The sequence below is a fragment of the Vulpes vulpes genome, chromosome 10 (genome assembly GCF_048418805.1).
Source record: "Vulpes vulpes isolate BD-2025 chromosome 10, VulVul3, whole genome shotgun sequence".
In the NCBI taxonomy this organism is placed as follows: Eukaryota; Metazoa; Chordata; class Mammalia; order Carnivora; family Canidae; genus Vulpes; species Vulpes vulpes.
The window spans coordinates 319,183-337,504 of NC_132789.1; the positions used below are offsets into that span (position 1 = coordinate 319,183).

The window sequence follows — 18,322 nt, forward strand, 5'->3', positions numbered from 1 at the left end:
AAAGGAACCTGAAGTCCAGGTTAGATAGATCAACTGGGGCACATTTAATTGAGGTTCAGAACTTAGTCTCAGGCAGTGAAATGACTTCTGTCTGCAGGCAAGAGAAGGGTCTTCTGTGGCTGTGGTTTTGCACACACACATTCTCCCCTCACTTCCCATGGCGATTCCTTCAGATGAAGGGTGAGCACAGAGCACAAGAGCAAATGTGGGGAGAAGGGGAAGAGAGAAGGGGAGAATGGGAAGCATTTCTCATTCCCCATCTTGTTTCTTTTATTTTGAACACCAGCCCTGGCTATGATTTTCAGGGTTCTGTGGCTTTATCTTCCTAGCTGGCTTTTCAGCTGCAGCACTTTGCTTTGGAACCTGAGCTGGCTTTGTCACCGGTCCATGGACCCTGCCTGCCTGGTAGGTTGGATACCATGGGGTAGAGGAAGCTTGTGGTCTCATGACCAAGTCTGAAAGGTTTGAGCAATATCCATGATCTTCCAGGATGGACCTTTCTGGACATGTTTTCTTGTAACGGTTATAAAAGGTGTTTTCATATTGTGATTACATTCATTATGATATGTTTTTCAGGTTGGCCTCAACAGTATAACAGTTTAAAGTGGAAATGTGTCAAGAAGGTTTTAGTTGACCTGGTGTTCAAATAAGGTCCTGCCTGGATGACATTATGCCTTCATTAGGGTTGTCTTTTGGGGATCAATAGGGTTTCAGAAGAACATTTTGCCCTTTTCAGATGTTAGCTGACATGTCTGTTGTTACTTCTGGTTTTGCAAAGCCCCTTGCCCATTCCCTTTAGTTTGGAAAACTGCCACCCACTTGTGGGTACGTTTTTTTTTTTGTGTGTGTGGGTACGTTTTGATACCACTAATTTTTATTTTTGAACTCTGAATCCTTTTTTTACATACCTGTATATATTCAGCGAAGCAAAGAAGTATGTTAATGAGTCCGTAAGACTTTCTCTGATGATGCAAATAAAAATGAAAACCCTCTTCATTTTCCTGGATTACAGCCACAAAACAGAAGTACAAGTAATAATCATCATTGACGGGCAGCCCCGGTGGCACAGCGGTTTAGTGCTGCCTGCAGCCCAGGGCGTGATCCTGGAGACCCTGGATCGAGTCCCGCCTCGGGCTCTCTGCATAGAGCCTGCTTCTCCCTCTGCCTGTGTCTCTGCTACTTCTCTCTCTCTCTCTCTCTGCATATCTATGAATAAATAAAATCTTTTAAAAAATTAAAAAAAAATAATCATTTATCTCAATATGTTGTGTGCACGATAACATTAAATCATTTGAAGGAAACAGTAAGTCCTGGTAACACAACCCAAAATATCCAAAATGCATTCTCCTGGAATCACAGAGAGATCAGAGTGTCGAGTCAGGCCTTGGTAGAAGTCTCCCCGCTCCATGGAGTCGCCAGATCTTCAAGTGAAGCTGAGAGGCTGCTAGGGCTGGAACCGCTGTGTTCTTGAACAGAAAGGCCTGCTTAGCCAGGCATACACTGTCCCCGACACCCAGAGTCCAACAGGTTGCTGCGCTTCGCTGTTTTTCCATCGAAACCAAATTCCTTCGTATTTCTTTTTAAAAAAAGATTTTATTTGACAGGGACACGAATAGAGAGAGCACCACGGGAGGGAGGGACAGAGGCAGAGGACCAAACAGACATTCTGCTGAGCAGGGAGCCCAACGGGCACTCGATCCCAGTACCAGTGAGGTCACAACCTGAGCTGAATGCAGTCGCTTCACCCACTGGGCCACCAGGTGCCCGAAAGCCAAATTTCCTTGGAGGAGTGCTTAGCTGTGGCCGTTCCCACGTCTAAAACCTGAGCCCGGCAGGGCAGGCGCTGCACCAAGGCTGAGGGCGCGGGTCCCCTGGCTTGACCTCGTCATCGATCCCGGGTCCTGCAGCCTGTCGTCCGCAAAGCCTGGGCCTGTGGCTCAGCGGCACCCCGGCTGGGGAATCGCCGGCCTGAGCGGACACGTGGAGAGGCCCTGGTCCAAGAGGAAGTAGGAAACCTCGGCGCTCCACAAACGGCGGCGAGAAACAGCCTCAGCATATTTGCTTCCTTTATTTAGATAGTGAGAAAAAGTCACCACTACCTGCGTGGACAAGGGAGGACACCAAGGGGGCCACAGCGCACTCCCGCACCAGCCGTGCCCCTTCCCGAGAACGCGCCGGCTCCCGCTCCGCTTCCAGGAAACGCCCGGAGGCGCCCTCGCGCTCGCGCGCCGCCCACCCACGCGGCTGCCCTCCCAGGCCGGGTCTCCTGGCGCAGCGCCAGACTCCCTCCTCTGCTCCTCGGCAGATGTCCACGTCCGCGAGCGTCCACTTAGCTCGCCCTTGCCCTCCCCGTAGGTCGCGCGAACCGTTCCGTCCAGCACTTACGGCCATCGGACTTCCGGCGCCGCTTCGAGGGCTTGTCTCGGACGCCCAAGCCCAGTAACCCCGTCCCTTCTGCCACCACTTAACATGGCGCCGCCTACCGCGGACGAAGCCGTCTGGGCCATTACCAAAGATGGCGCTCAGACCCGCAGCCTCCCGTCTGCGCACGCTCCGCCGGCCCCACGCGCCAGTCTCGCGGGGCGCTGGGGGCTCCGCTCTAGCCGCCGCGCTCGGTGGGCGCCGCTGCCAGCCAATCGCAGGGCCCGGACGGCGCTGGCCGATCAGCTGAGGAGTCCGCGATGTCTGTTGACAGCGGCGGCTGTGGTGGCTGCGGCGCGGCCGGTTCCGGGTTAGGCGCGGGGCGGGGGGTAAGCGGATGGCGCGGGGCTGCGGCGGGTCGGCGGGCGGGACGCGGCGGCGGCGGCGGCGGCGGGAGGAGGCGGGCGTTCGAGCCGGGGCGGCGGCGTGGCGTGGCGTGGGCGCCGGGAGGGCCTCAGGGCGGAGCGGCGGGCCGCAGCCCCTGCCTGTGCGGTCCCAGCGCCTCAGCCGGCGTTTCCGGATCTCGTCAGATGTGAATCCGATGGAGCAGCCCCGGGAAGGCGAGCAGCCGCCGCAGCAGCAGCCGTGGGGGAGGCTCCTCCGCTTGGGCGCCGGGGACGGCGAGCCGCACGTCCTCCTGAGGAAACGGGAGTGGACCATCGGGCGGAGGCGAGGTGCGGGCCGGGGCCGGGGGGCGGGGGGGCCGGGGGTGAGGGGCGGAGGGCCCGGGGTCGGGCCAGCGCAGGCGGCGCCCCGGGCCGCCCGGAGGCCCCTGGGCGGGGCCCACTGTGCTCTCCAGTTTCTCCAGTGGACTCGGCTCTGGTGTAAGAGCGGCCATTTGTTCACGTACCGGCGGGCCTGTCACTTCCCGGTGCTCCCCGCAGGTGATCTAGTTCTCGTTACCGCCTCCTGAGGTGGGCGTGTTCGCGTGACCCCCTAGAGTGCCGTCCCCTCACCTCCGTCACGACGGAGACCGTCCCTGATCTCCATGGGATGAAATTAAAGTCAGTAACAGGAAAAAAAACACCCTGGAAAATTCAGTATGGAAATGGGACAACGCGCTCTTAAACAACCAGTGGGTCAAAGAAGTCACAAGGGAGATTACAAAATACCTTGAAATGAATGAAAATGAAAACATGGTATGACACAACTCGAGGGATGCAGCTCAGAGGGAAATCTATAGTTGTAGGTGGTTGCGCTTAAAATCTGGAGCAGAGGGCAGCCCCGGTGGCGCAGCGGTTTAGGGCCGCCTGCAGCCCGGGGTGTGATCCTGGAGACCCGGGATCGACTCCCACGTCGGGCTCCCTGCATGGAGCCTGCTTCTCCCTCTGCCTGTGTCTCTGCCTCTCTCTCTCTCTCTCTCTCTCTCTCTCTCTCTCTCTGTCTCTCATGAATAAATAAATAAAATTATTTAAAAAGTAGAATAAAATAAAATCTGGAGCAGGGATCCCTGGGTGGCTCAGCGGTTGAGCGCCTGCCTTCAGCCCAGGGCCTGATTCTGGAGTCCCTGGGATCTAGTCCCACGTCGGGCTCCCTGCATGGAGCCTGCTTCTCCCTCTGCCTGTGTCTCTGCCTCTCTCTCTCTCTGTGTCTCTCATAAATAAGGAAATAAAATCTTTTAAAAAATAAAATGAAATAAAATCTGGAGCATACCCTCTTAGAATAGTGCTGCTCAAATAGGCCTTGGCTGACTGAACCTGGGAAGCACAGGGCAGGAACAGCTGTGCAGCTAGGTGAGATGAAGTGTGGTCACCCTCCACACAACTGCTTGGGCACTCCTAAGTGACCATCCGGCAGCTTGCCCTCCTTGTCACTTTCCTACCGGGAGAGAAGTGCACTGGTTAAGGCAACAAAAAATTTTAGTTTGTCCGAAAGTTAATAAATCATCACTTGGACTTTAAATATATTTTTAATTTATTTTTTAATTCCAGTCTAATTAACTTAGTGTTTAGTTTTAGGTGTATGATACAGTGATTCAACAGTTCTCTATATTATTCAGTACTCATCGCGCAAAGTGTACTCTCAGTCTCTGTTCCCCTAGTTCACTCCTCCCCCAACTTCCTTCTCTCTGCTAACCATCAGTTCTCTATATTTAGGTCTGTTTTTTGTTTTGTTTTGTTTTGTTTTGTTTTGTTTCTGATTTTATATTTTAAAAACGTGAGAAAGTATGGTTTAAAAACAAAGATTATGTATATGTTAATTATACTGGAGTTTAAAAAAAAAAATGAAGGCCAAGTACTATGATAAAAAACAAGGATAGGGATCCCTGGGTGGCACAGAGGTTTGGCGCCTGCCTTTGGCCCAGGGCGCGATCCTGGAGACCCGGGATCGAATCCCACGTCAGCCCCCGGTGCATGGAGCCTGCTTCTCCCTCTGCCTGTGTCTCTGCCTCTCTCTCTCTCTCTCTCTCTCTCTCTCTCTCTCTCTCTCTGTGTGACTATCATAAATAAATAAAAATTAAAAAAAAAGAAAAGGATAATAAAATAAATATTCTTGTTTTATTTTACCATTTATGGTGTACCTGAACATGTTTTTAGTTTTGGGTTTGTTTGTTTGGGATGTTGGGGTTGGTTTTTTGTTTTTTGTTTGTTTTATAGTCTTAAATCTCAGTATCAAGTTAATTTTTTTTTTTACAACTTTGTATTTATATGTCATTAGAAACTTGAAAAATGCATTGATTGTCTTTAATTGATATAATAAGTTGGTGAAGAGCAACCAGAAGGCTTCTGTTTCCAACCTGGCACCACTGCATAACTTACTTTGGGCTAAGGACTTAACTTTCCATACCTTTGTACCTACTTCATAGAGTCACTGCAGAGTAATTGAGATCTTACCTTCCAAATGCATAAAAGGAGCATGGCTAAGAATTAGTACTTAATGCTAGCCATTGTTATTTTAATACAGTGTTATAACTTCATTTACATGTTAATACAAGGAGCAAAAAATAGATTGTTGGGTTAATCTTAGTTGAATTCCTTTTGGCAAATATATTACCATTTCAAGCAAAACAGAAGTTGCCCTCTTGGTCGGCTCCGGCTGCTGTGACAAAATGCCACAGACCAGGAAGCTTAAGCAACAGAAGTTTATCTTCCACAGTTCTTTTTTTTTTTTTTTAAGATTTTATTTATTTATTCATGAGAGACACAGAGAGAGAGAGAGGCAGAGACACAGGCAGAGGGAGAAGCAGGCTCCACGCATGGAGCTCGACGTGGGACTCGATTGCGGGTCTCCAGGATCAGGCCCTGGGCTGAAGGCGGCGCTAAACCGCTGAGCCACCCGGGCTGCTCTTTTTTTCTTTTTTTTTTTAAGATGTTATTTATTTATTCATGAGAGACACAGAGAAAGAGACATAGGCAGAGAGAAGCAGGCTCCATGCAGGGAGCCTGATGTGGGACTCAATCATGGGAGACCAGGACCACGCCCTGGGCCAAAGACAGGCACTAAACCGCTGAGCCATCCAGGGATCCCCTATCTTTCACAGTTCTTAGGTCTGAGAAGTCCAAGATCAAGATGCTAGTTGATTTGTTTCCTAGTGAGAGCCCACTTCTGGATTACAGACAGCCACCTTGTTAGTCCTTGAGTGCTAGACAGAGATTTGGTCCTCTTCCTTTCTAAGGGTACCAGCCCTATCAGAGTGGGGTCCCACCCTAATCTCTTTTAACCTTGATTGCCTCCTCACAAGCCCTGTTTACAGTCATATTGGGGTTCAGGCCTTTAACAGGAATTTTGGGAAGACACATAAGAGTTGTAGAAGTTGATTATATTTAAAGACAATAACATGTCTGCTATTATTAAGGCATTATTTCAGGGAGAAAGGGAGAGCTGAGTTGATATGTGGAAAGGGAGATGGAAGACCTTACCTTTCCAAAGAGCTTCCCATGCTCGGGGAGTGGTAGAAATGTGTACCAGCCTTGTGAGAAATTTAATCAACTGCATGATGCTCTGGTGTAGAGAAGCTTGTTAAAAACCCATCCCAGGGATGCCTGGGTGGCTCCGTGGTTGAGCATCTGCCTTTGGCTCGGGTCGTGATCCCCGGGGACCCACATTGGGCTCCCCGCCCCCCGACAGGGAGCCTGCTTCTCTCTCTGCCTCTGTGTCTCTCATGAATAAATAAAATCTTAAAAAAAAAAAAAAAAACCATCCCAATGACAGGTGACTAGTGATGATCGCGTAGGTACAGGTGAAATTTGTCTCAGATTGTAACAAATGTATAATGTCCAAGTAAGATTTCTAATACTTTAGATTTGTGGAGATCTAGTTCACATACAGTAAAATTCACCCCTCACAGGTATTTCAGTGAGTTTTAAGAAATGGAATCAACACTGCCATCAAGACGTAGAGCATTTCCATCACCACAGAAGGTTCCTAGTGGTCTTTGGATCAGCCCCTTCCTCTAAACCCCAACTCTGGCAACCATCCATTTAATTTCTGTCTCTGTCATTCTACTTTTCCAGAATGTCAAGTGGAATTATGTGATAGTCCACCATAGTCTGTATGGCTTCTCTCCTTTGATACAATTATTTTGAAATTCATTTCAGACTATTGTGTGTATCAGCAATTCATTTCCCTCCCTTTGTATAGGCTCCACGCCCAGTGCAGAACCCATTGCAGGGCTTGAATTTACAACCCTGAGATCAAAACCTGAGCTGGTACCAAGAGTTGAACACCTAACTGACTGAGCCACCCAGGCACCCCTGTAATTTGTTTCTTTTTGATGCTGTGTAGTCTTCTGTTTGGATGTACCACTGTTTTTTTAACTTAGCACCAGATGATTGGCACTTGTATTGCTTCCCATGTTTTTGTTTTTGTTTTAAGATTTTATTTATTGGGCACCCTGGGTGGTTCAGCGGTTTAGTGCATGCCTTTGGCCCAGGGCATGATCCTGGAGTCCCCAGATCAAGTCCCATGTCGGGCTCCTGGTATGGAGCCTGCTTCTCCCTCTGCCTGTATCTCGGCCTCTCTCTCTGTCTCTCATGAATAAATAAATAAAATCTTCCCCCATGTTTGGTTATTAAAAATAAAGCTATAAACCTTAGTAGAGAGAACAAAGCATTTCAGAGTTTCCTCCTTGCGTTTAATGAGGATATAATCAGGGATCCCTGGGTGGCTCAGCTGTTGAGCATCTGTCTTCGGCCCAGGGCATGATCCTGGAGTTCCGGGATCGAGTCCCACATTGGGCTCCCTGCATGGAGCCTGCTTCTCCCTCCGTCTGTGTCTCTGCCTCTCTCTCTCTGTCTCTCTCATGAATGAATAAATAAATAATTTTTTAAATGAGGATATAATCACATTTAGTTGTAGATGCATCCCTCTTTTGTTTTAAATTTTCTCAAACGTACCTGTGTCTGTAATTTGCACAGTCACTTTTTCTGTGACTCTTGGTCATTGTTTCAGTTTTGTGACAATTTATAAAAATCTTAGATTACACGAAGAAGAAATTAAGGACTGAGTTAAGATACTGAAAAATTTCTTAACTAAGTCCCTTAGTTTTTTTTTTTTTTTTTTTTTTAGTCCCTTAGTTTTTTAAACTTCTGCTTTTATAAGGATAGCTGTGTATATATGCATATTGTGAAATTGTCACCAAGAAGCTGTTGATGCGGAGCCAGAACTGATGATGGGGTATCCTCTAGGTTAATAGGGAGTCAGAAAGGTTTGAGACACAGTCCCTCTCCCTTTGCTTTGGATTAATACTTAAAAGCTTTGTTAAAAAAAAAAAAAAGTTTTAAAAAAATTGCTTCCTAAGGGGTGCCTGGGTGGCTCGGTCAGTTAAGCATCTGTCTCTTGATTTCAGCTCAGGTCATGATTTCAGGGTCCTGAGATGGAGCCCCACATCAGGCCGAGCTTAGCCAAGAGTTTGAGACTGTCCCTTGCCCCACTCTCTCAAATAAATATTTTTTAAAAAATTACTTCCTATCTTGCCTGATTAGGTATTGTCTCCTACAGTGCATACAAAATGGGTCTTGATTTTCAGCCACATGCTTTGATTAAGCAAAGGGCAGTATTGTGCACAGTCCCCATTGTCATATCCAATGTGTATCCTTTCTCTGTTACAGGTTGTGACCTTTCATTCCCCGGCAATAAACTGGTCTCTGGAGATCACTGTAAAATTATAGTGGATGAAAAATCTGGTCAGGTGTCACTAGAAGATACCAGGTAAGTTCTTTCTGAACTTTTTTTTTTGTTTGTTTAAGGTTTTTTTGTTTTTGTTTTTATGTAATCTCCACACACAACATGGGGCTCAAATTCACAACCTCAAGATCAAGAGTTGCACATTTCACTGACTGAGCCAGCCAGGTGCCCCCCTATCCGAACTTTTATGTTTTCTCTCTCTTTTTTTTTTAATTTTAATTTTACTTTCTTAAAGATTTTAAAAATCTATTTATTCTTGAGAGATACAGAGAGAGAGGCAGAGACATGGGTAGAGGGAGAGGCAGGCTCCATGCAGGGAGCCTGATGCAAGACTCGATCCCGGAACTCCAGGATCACACCCCGAGCCAAAGGCAGATGCTCAGCCGCTGAGGCACCCAGGCATCCCTTCTGTTTTCTCTTGAAGCCATTGACTACAGAGAAGAAACAAGGGCTTGTTTTCTATAACATAGTAGTTCACTAGGCTGTCCAGTTACTAGAAAACACATTTTCTGGTTTCCAATAACATTTCCATGCCTATGAGCTCTCTTGAATGTATTCAAATTATAGCAAAAATATCTCTGAAGAAAATGCTCCTCATCACTTGCCATCAGGGAAATACAAATCAAAACCACAATGAGATACCACCTCACACCAGTGAGAATGGGGAAAATTAACAAGGCAGGAAACCACAAATGTTGGAGAGGATGCGGAGAAAAGGGAACCCTCTTACACTGTTGGTGGGAATGTGAACTGGTGCAGCCACTCTGGAAAACGGTGTCGAGGTTCCTCAAAGAGTTACAAATAGACCTGCCCTACGACCCAGCAATTGCACTGTTGGGGATTTACCCCAAAGATGCAGATGCAATGAAACGCCGGGACACCTGCACCCCGATGTTTCTAGCAGCAATGTCCACAATAGCCAAACTGTGGAAGGAGCCTCAGTGTCCATTGAAAGATGAATGGATAAAGAAGATGTGGTCTATGTATACAATGGAATATTCCTCAGCCATTAGAAGCGACAAATACCCACCATTTGCTTCAACGTGGATGGAACTGGAGGGTATTATGCTGAGTGAAATAAGTCAATTGGAGAAGGACAAACATTATATGTTCTCATTCATTTGTGGAATATGAATAATAGTGAAAGGGAATAGAAGGGAAGGGAGAGAAAATGGGTAGGAAATATCAGAAAGGGAGACAGAACATAAAGACTCCTAACTCTGGAAAATGAACTAGGGGTGGTGGAATGGGAGGAGGGCGTGGGGTGGAGGAGAATGGATGACGGGCCCTGAGGGGGGCACTAGATGGGATGAGCACTGGGTGTTATTCTATATGTTGGCAAATTGAACACCAATAAAAAATAAATTTGTTATTTAAAAAATATATTTCTGAAAAAATAAAATTAAAAAGACAGTGATAACCTAAAAGTTGCAAACCTATTCAAGTTAGACTTTTTCCTCCAAATATAAAAAAAATTTTTTTCTGGAGGTGCCTGGGTGGCTCAACTGGTTGACCAAGATGCTTTCAGTTCAGGTCATGAACCCAGGGTCCCAGGATAGAGCCCCTCATCAGGCTTTCTGCACAGCTGGGAGTCTGCTTCTTCTCCTCCCTGCTCATGGGTGCTTACACATGTGCTCTTTCTGTCTGCAATAAAATCTTTTCTTTTTAAAAAATTGTTATACAACATAAGTGGTATTATAAAAGTGAAAAGCTTTCTTAAATCCCACTCATGCTTTAGAAAATACATGTGTAAAAAAAATACATCTGTATATATTTCAGTTTTGCTAGACACTTTGTCTTTTTTCACTTTTATTTACAGAGTGCTTGTGTGTCAGTGTATCCACCATTCATTTTGTCTTTTTCATTATTATTATATAATAACTTACCTGTCAACTCCTGTACTGATGAAAACTTACTATTTTGACTTTTTATTGTAAATGATACTACAATTATTCTCTTCTGAAACCCTTTGCATTCATGTCTGATTATTTTCTTGGGATAAGTTTATAGGAAGGAATGCTGTGTCAGAATGTGCCTATTTTGGGCTCCCTGGGTGGCTCAGCGGTTTGGTGCCTGCCTTTGGCCCGGGGCATGATCCTGGAGTCCTGGGATCGAGTCCCATATCGGGCTCCCTGCATGGAGCTTCCCTCCCTCTGCCTATGTTTCTGCCCGCCCCCCCCCCACCCCCCACCACCTCTCTCTGTGTCTCTCATGAATAAATAAATAAAATCTAAAAAAAAAAAAAAGAAAGAAAAGAATGTGCCTATTTTAAGCCTAGTGGCAGATAGGCTTCCAGCAATATGTTGAGAGTATGCTTTTTCTATCAGGTGAATTTTTATTTTTGTAAAGGTCAAGTGCTATGAGATTATTTGGTAACTACAGTTGTAGGAATTGAACACTAAGAATTAGGTTTATTAGGAAGAAATGATGTTGGGAATCCCTGGGTGGCTCAGCAGTTTAGCACCTGCCTTCGGCCCAGTGCATGATCCTGGAGACCCGGGATCGAGTCCCACGTTGGGCTCCCTGCATGGAGCCTGTTTCTCTCTTTGCCTGCGTCTCTGCCCCCTCCCCCCCATCTGTCTTTCATGAATAAATAAATAAAATCTTTAAAAAAAATACTAGAAAAGAAAGAAAAAATGTAAAATTTAAAGGAAGAAATGATGCTTCTTGCCTCTCTTCTAATAGGTAGCAGCTTAAGTTCATTTCTCAGCCTACTGTAGAATAATGTAGCCCTAGTTCTAGAGCTGTCCTGCAGCAGGTCCTGGCTTTCCAGTACTGGCCATATGACAGTTTTAGTTTCCTGTGGCTCTTGTAACAAATTATCACAAACTTAGTGGCTTAAAATAGCACATAGCTATGATCTTTTAGTGCTCAAGATACAAAGTCTAACTCAGGTCTCATTGGACTAAAATCAAATTGTCAGCATGGCTGAGAGTCTGGAGACTCTAGGGGAGAATCCGTTCCCTGCCGTTGCCAGCTTCTAGCAGCCACTGCATTCCTTGGCTGAACTGGCTGGAGGCGGGGTTGTTCCAGGCAGAAGGAACTACAGGTACTGAGGCACAAGCAGGCCCTGCGTGCTCACGGTAAGTAATGAGTGCAGAGCCAGACAGTAGACTGGAGTAGAAAGGCCCTGCTGTCCACTCTAGGGAGTTTGGACGGTAGCCTGAGAGCAATGAGAAGTAATCAAGGGGGTTTAAACAGAAGTGTAAAATCAGACTTTTTTGGGTAGAAAGAACACAAGAATGGATCGTGAGGAGAAACCTAGTGGCAGAGGCCCTGGCTGTATTGGGTAGTGCCACCAGCTTTTGCAAGTGAAGTCTCATTGGGACACAGCTATAGCCCCTTGATTGGGTCCTGTCTATGGCTGCTTTTCCTGTGACAGTGGCAGAGCTGAGTAGTTGGGATACAGACTGTGTGATCAATCATACAGCCTAAACTATTTACTTTCTGGCCCTTTACCAAACACTCAAGTAGTGGACGTCTGCTCAAATGTAAAAAATAAGGCCCCTTCCCCACTGGAGGCCTTGGGAGTGAAGCTGTAGAGTTAAGCTTGGGTGGTTTGCTTGCTTAAGTGGGTTAGTTTGCTTGCTTGCTGAGTTCTTGTCTTGTACACTATTCACCATGCCTGCAGTGTGCCCTTCGTCCACTAATGATTTTCTGTCAGATATCTACTCAGGAGTCCCTCCTCAAGAAAGCACTCCCTCTCCCATCTGACTTGGGCTCCTGTCTGTCCCCTTGGCAGTTTGTGCCTCTTCCACCTGGCAGTGTGCTCCCTAATTGGAAAGACCTCCCAGCTGGGGGGCCACGCCATCTTCTAGTCTGTAGCCTGGCATTTATTTGCTTCTACCTAGAACCTGTCTCTTTGTCTCTGTGTCTGTCTGTCTGTCTCTCTTTTTTAGGTAGGCTCCATGCACAGTGTGGGGCTTGAATTTAGGAGCAAGATCTGAGCCGAGACTGAGTTGGACGCTTAACCGACTAAGCCAACCAGGCGCCCCTTGGTGGAACCTGTCTCTTAAGTGTCAGTGCTCATTTGAGGAATGAGCTGACTCAGTCGTAACTTCTGGAGGGAGTGGTAAATCTGTGGACATAGCGAATTGCAGATGTAGGAGAGAAGCTGAAATCAGAGCTGCTCATAGAAGTCCAAGGGTCCACCAGGAGGCAGATGGAGGAGAACATGGCATTGGGAAAAGCAGACATGTTGATAAGATTGGTTGCTGGTTTGACTGTCAGTAAGGTGGCAACAGGCAAGCATTTTCTCAGGAGAATTATAGGATGGCACTTGCATATATGGATCCTTAAATATTTACATCATTCTTACGAACGTTTTATCATTTTCAAAGCAGTAATATTGAACTGTTTTCCTAGTGGTGATAGAAAAAGAAAATTTTAGGATAAGTTGCAATTCTGTTGTCTCTACAGCACCAATGGAACAGTAATTAACAAGCTGAAGGTTGTTAAGAAGCAGACCTGCCCTTTGCAGACGGGGGATGTCATCTATTTGGTGTACAGGAAGAATGAGCCAGAACACAGTAAGAGAAAGGGAATGGACAGGGTGGACACATGGGTGGTGCTTGACGGGGAAGTCCTGTTACAGGTGGGAAGCGTGGTTGAAAGGGAGTCTGCTGAAGCAGGTATTTCCCTTAGAAATGTTAGTGTTACCTACATTTTCTTTGTTGTTGATGTAGATTCTTGGTGTGACTCATGTCTGTTGAAGAATGGGAGCATTGACCTTAACAGCCTGAGTCCCAGTTATTCTCCAGAAATCCCACCAAAGTCATGAGCCACACACCTCAGAATGGCAGAAGTGAACAAGGATGGGTTAGGTTACATAGAAGAAACCTGAGTTAGGGGGATTAAGATCTAGAAGAGGGGTTGGAGGCCAGCGGTTGTTCTGTGTTTGGGAGAGAAGAATGATATAGGACAAGGAGAGTTGGGGGAGTCTTTTGAAGGTTACCTACAAAGTGGAAGAAGGAGGCAGATTTCTCAGATTGTTTTAAGTGTAGACAAAGCCAGTCATTGGCCACGTGGCAGGATCTTTTGTTTGCCTTCTGTTAGTTAGAAATGCCAGCAAAACACAAATTCATCACCTATTCATTGTTTTTGCCCTCCCTAGACTGCCTCCTGGCTCCAGAAATTTTTTCCTGAAGCCTATTTATTTTAAAGTTTGTTAAGATATTTTGGGTCACTTGTTTTGAAATCCCTTAAACTGCTTAATGTTGTTACTAGCTGGTAAGTAAGTAGGGGACTGAAGTGACAGGAACAAAAGAGGGAAGTGAGTTCCAGCTGGTGCCTGGGGACTCTGTTCTGATTTGGTTAATTTCCTTTTAGATGTGGCATACCTCTATGAATCTTTAAATGAGAAGCAGGACATCACACAAGACTCCTTTGGTAAGTGAGACTGTAACCAAGTGGGTACATAGTAAGGGCTCTTGATTCTTGCTGGAATGTCTTGCCCACGGTAGTGGTGTTCCACCTGAGCCCTGATTGTGTGCTCATTCTTCTCTTTCTGTGCTTGCAGAAGCCAATAAAGAGAATGTGTTCCGTGTGACCAAAGATACCTCAGGTGCAGGGCAAGGTGACGACCCCCAGGTCCTGCCGTCATCGCCCACCACTCAGGCGTGCTTTGAGGAACCACAGCCATCAACGTCCACATCAGACCTCTTCCCCACGGCTTCTACCTCTTCCATGGAGCCCACCTCTGCAGGGCAAGCACCTTCCTCCAGTTCTGGTGAGACAGGAACCTTTTGGTGGTAGCTGCATTGCTTTGTGGCCACTACTTCTGACCTGTGTTGCTACAGAGAAGACAGATAAACTACTCAGGAAGGTGGAGGTGGCATCAGGCATCAGGTTCTCAGTAGCAAGATTTCTGTAGTAGATGTCTTGTTGCATCCCAAATATTAAGTGCTGAAAATCAGAGATGATAGTACATGGTGTTTCTGGTAGTTTTATTGGGATATAATTTGCATGCCATAACAATCACCCAGTTCAAGTGTGCACTTCAGTGGATTTTACTGTATTCATTGTGTTGTGCATTCATCACCACTCTGTAGTTCCCAAATGTTTTCATCACCCCAAAAGGAGACCCCACACCCATCAGCAGTCATTCCTTTGTCCCCAGCAACCACTAACCTTCCTTCTGTGTCTCTGATTTGCCTCTTCTGGTCATTTCTTACACATGGAATCATATACTCTGTGGCCTTTTGTTTCTGCTGCTTTTACTCAGCATAATGTTTTCAAGACTCATCCAGGATAACACATCATTTAAAGCCAGTTTTAGGCTCTTAATGCGTGGCTCTGTTGTTGAGCAGCCAACTCTGGATTTCAGCTTGGGTCATGGTCTTGGGGTGGTAGGGTTGAGCCCCATGTCGGGCCGTGCCCTGCTCAGCGGGGAGTTGGAACCTGCTTGAGATTTTTCCTCTCCTACCCGTCCCCTGCTTGTGTGTGCACTCTCTCTAAATAAATAAATACTTAAAAAAAAAAAAAAAATCCAACAACTAGTTTTACATGTACTGGTCCTTACGGCATCATTCTTTACCTTCTTTACCTTCCTTCTTGGTCTCTAGAGAAAATTCAGACTCTAGGTGCTATGTGACCTTAACATTCCCTTGTTGGTGTTGTTAGAGTGTAGAACATATGTGTTTATATGTTTTGTGAATTAGATCATACTATGTATGTTCATATTTTAGTTCACTTTCTTAGCTATTCTTCTGTATTTTGCTTCCAGATTCTCCTTAGGATTATCTTTTTAAGTTAAAAAAAAATCTTTTTTGAGATTTTGATTGGAGAGAATTGACATTTTTACAATACCCAGGATAGTGGTGTTTTACCCTGTTTATTAAGTTCTTTGATGTTCTTCAGTGAAGTTTCTTTTTCACCTAGTTTCGAGAACTCTTACTTATCCCTAGAATACTTCCTCCCCTCTTTTTTTTTAAAGATTTTGTTTATTTGAGGGGCGCCTGGGTGGTTCAGTGAAGAATCTGCCTTTGGGTTGGGTCATGAGCCCCACCTTGTTGTGCTCCCTGCTCAGTGGGGAGCCTGCTTCTTCTTCTTCCTCTCTTGCTCCCCCTGCTTGTGCTATCTCTCTATGTCAAATAAATAAAATCTTTGGGGGGGGGGGGGAGATTTTATTTATTTGAGAGAGAGAGAGAAAGCAAGCAACCACTGCTTCCATTTTTGCAAATTTGGTTTTTAGTTTTTTGATAATGTTCTAACTTCATTAAAGGAAACCACAATGAGGCATCACCTCATACCTGTTAGAATAGCCAGCATCAAAAAAGACTAGGGATACCAAGTGTTGGTGAGGATGCAGAGAAAGGGGAAGCTGAGTGTCCAGTGATGGATGGATAGATGAAGAAGATGCAATGTGTGTGTATACACATACAATTGTTAATTTTATTGTAAGAGGACAATGTATTTATATACTGTGCAACTAAAAAAATAAAATCATAAATAGAAGAAATTTTGCTGTAAACAAATTGTTCAGATGGAAAGCCTAGCTCCAACCTTGGAAAGGCCGGGAAATTTTTCTATGTACCTCTCTCAGTTTAAACCTACTAAGAGAATAACCAGACTGCTAAATGTGAGATTGGGTGCCAAGTGCTTTATAAGTTTTAAGTGAATCCTCATGATGGGTCTGTTGGAGAGGTACCATCATCATCATAGTCTTCATTCTGAAGTGAGACACTCCACTGAGCGGGGAAGGCCCCCTCGCAGTGGGAGTGAGGACCAGAGCTAGGAGCCAGCCCTGGAAGCTGCCTCTTCTGGGAAGCTGCTTCTGGGGAGCTCATTTGCTCCCCAGAGAATTCTAACCTTTCTCTTTTGGCTGCCATATGGCAGTTTCTTCTCTTTTCAAAATAACACTTACCATTTGAATATTACAGACTACATGTGGATTGTACTAAAGTATTATAAACTAGGGCTTTATTGTGATAAAGGTTATTAAGCCCAGTTAAAAGCTGGGCTTGTTTAAATCGATGAGTCTAGGAGCACCTGGGTCACTCAGTGATTAAACATCTGCCTTTGGCTCACATTGTGATCCTGGATCCTGGGATCCAGTCCCACATCAGGCTCCCTGCAGGGAGCCTGGTTCTCCCTCTGCTTTTGTCTTTTCCTTTCTCTTTGTGTTTCATGAATAAATAAATTAAAAATCTTCTAGGGATCCCTGGGTGGCGCAGCAGTTTGGCGCCTGCCTTTGGCCCAGGGCGTGATCCTAGAGACCCGGGATCAAGTCCCACGTCGGGCTCCCGGTGCATGAAGCCTGCTTCTCCCTCTGCCTGTGTCTCTGCCCCTCTCTCTCTCTCTCTCTCTCTCTCTCTGACTATCATGAATAAATAATAAAAAAAATAAAAAAAATAAAAAAAAAATCTTCTAAAAAATGTAGTTGAATATTTCTAGTGAGTATGTATTATGGAGAATATACGGCACCTCGGATTACCTAGACCTGGCTTGAATCTGGTGCTTCACCTGCCTGCTGTCTCCTTCTAGGGTGGATGAATCAGAACCTCTTTTGTTTGTCCCTCTCACAGCTTCCAGAGATGCATACATCTCCCCAAAAGAGTGTGGTCCATCTGTGGCAAGTGATGAAATCCCCATCTTTCCTTCAGCTCTGCCAGACAGAGAGGGAGCATCCTTTTCTCTGTCGGAACCCCAGGATCAGGAGGATTTGGAGCCCATCAGGAAGAAAATGAAAGGAGGTCAGAGTCTTAGGTTTCTGTGTGTCTCTGGCCCTTGGGGGAGTGCATAGGGCCCTAGTGGGACAGTTTGAGCTGCTCCCATTAGAGCCTCTCCTTTTGAAGAAGCATGGGGATGTATCTCAGGCACAGACCTGTGGTGCCTCAGCTTTTTTGGAATGGAAATCTGAGCCTTTTCTTTCGTCTTTACATCATTAGGATTGAACAATGTTTACTGTCAGGTTATGCTCATGATCTGGAAGCAGTGCATTCCAAGTTCGAGTTCTGTCCTGATATGAAAATCTATTTTTAAATATGTTGTCTTTGAGGGCACCTGGCTGGCTCAGAGGAGCCTGTGACTCTTGATCTTGGAGTCATGGATTCCAGCCCTACATTGGGTATAGATCTTACTAAAAAATAAACTAAAAAAAAAAAAAAAAAGTTGTCTTTCAAGTGATAGTTTTAACCTCCTCGTAAAGGTTATTTAGAGAAAAATCTTCACTTAAAAAGCCTAAGTTAAAATGATTGTAAAAAACACTTGGGAATGTTTGGTGGGGCACTGGCTGTGCCATAGGCCTGAGAGCAGCCCGCAGATTGGAGCAGTGAGACTGGGAGGCTCCGGGAGGATACTGCCTATGTCTCTGCATCTGTGTCTCTCATGAATGGATAAATAAAATATTTTTAAAAAGAGAAAAAAAATTAAAATCACTCAACCTAAACATAGCATCACAGTTCAGAAACACAGAGGTCCTTTACCAGGAAAAGTAGCTAAAAACACAAATGTTAACTCAGAGGAGTGTAGTTCAAGGCAGAGGGCTGCTACTTTTGTTTTCTTTTAAATATTTGACTTTGTAAATTGTGTTTAAGTATTTCTTTTTTTTTTTTTTAATTTTTATTTATTTATGATAGTCACAGAGAGATAGAGAGAGAGGCAGAGACACAGGCAGAGGGAGAAGCAGGCTCCATGCACCGGGAGCCCGACGTGGGATTCGATCCCGGGTCTCCAGGATCGCGCCCTGGGCCAAAGGCAGGCGCCAAACCGCTGCGCCACCCAGGGATCCCAAGTATTTCTTTAATTAAAAATAAAAATTAATCTGTAGTTAGCA

General features: G+C 45.6%; 1 protein-coding gene across 3 annotated transcripts in view; it reads left to right on the forward strand.

Moving 5' to 3' along the window:
* Positions 1-2,002: 2,002 nt before the first annotated feature.
* The window catches only part of CHFR (checkpoint with forkhead and ring finger domains), a 30,293-nt gene continuing 13,973 nt past the window's right edge, over positions 2,003-18,322 (forward strand). Inside the window, exons 1-7 of one of the 3 annotated variants that reach the window (XM_072722516.1) lie at positions 2,003-2,750; positions 2,952-3,095; positions 8,472-8,571; positions 12,967-13,076; positions 13,876-13,935; positions 14,066-14,275; positions 17,073-17,240. In XM_072722516.1, coding sequence (XP_072578617.1) covers positions 2,963-3,095; positions 8,472-8,571; positions 12,967-13,076; positions 13,876-13,935; positions 14,066-14,275; positions 17,073-17,240 — 781 coding nt within the window. In that variant the 5' untranslated portion in view covers positions 2,003-2,750; positions 2,952-2,962. Of the gene's footprint in view, positions 2,751-2,888; positions 3,096-8,471; positions 8,572-12,966; positions 13,077-13,875; positions 13,936-14,065; positions 14,276-17,072; positions 17,241-18,322 lie in introns of those variants that run through there. The other 2 variants (XM_072722518.1, XM_072722517.1) reach the window with 2 other exon arrangements.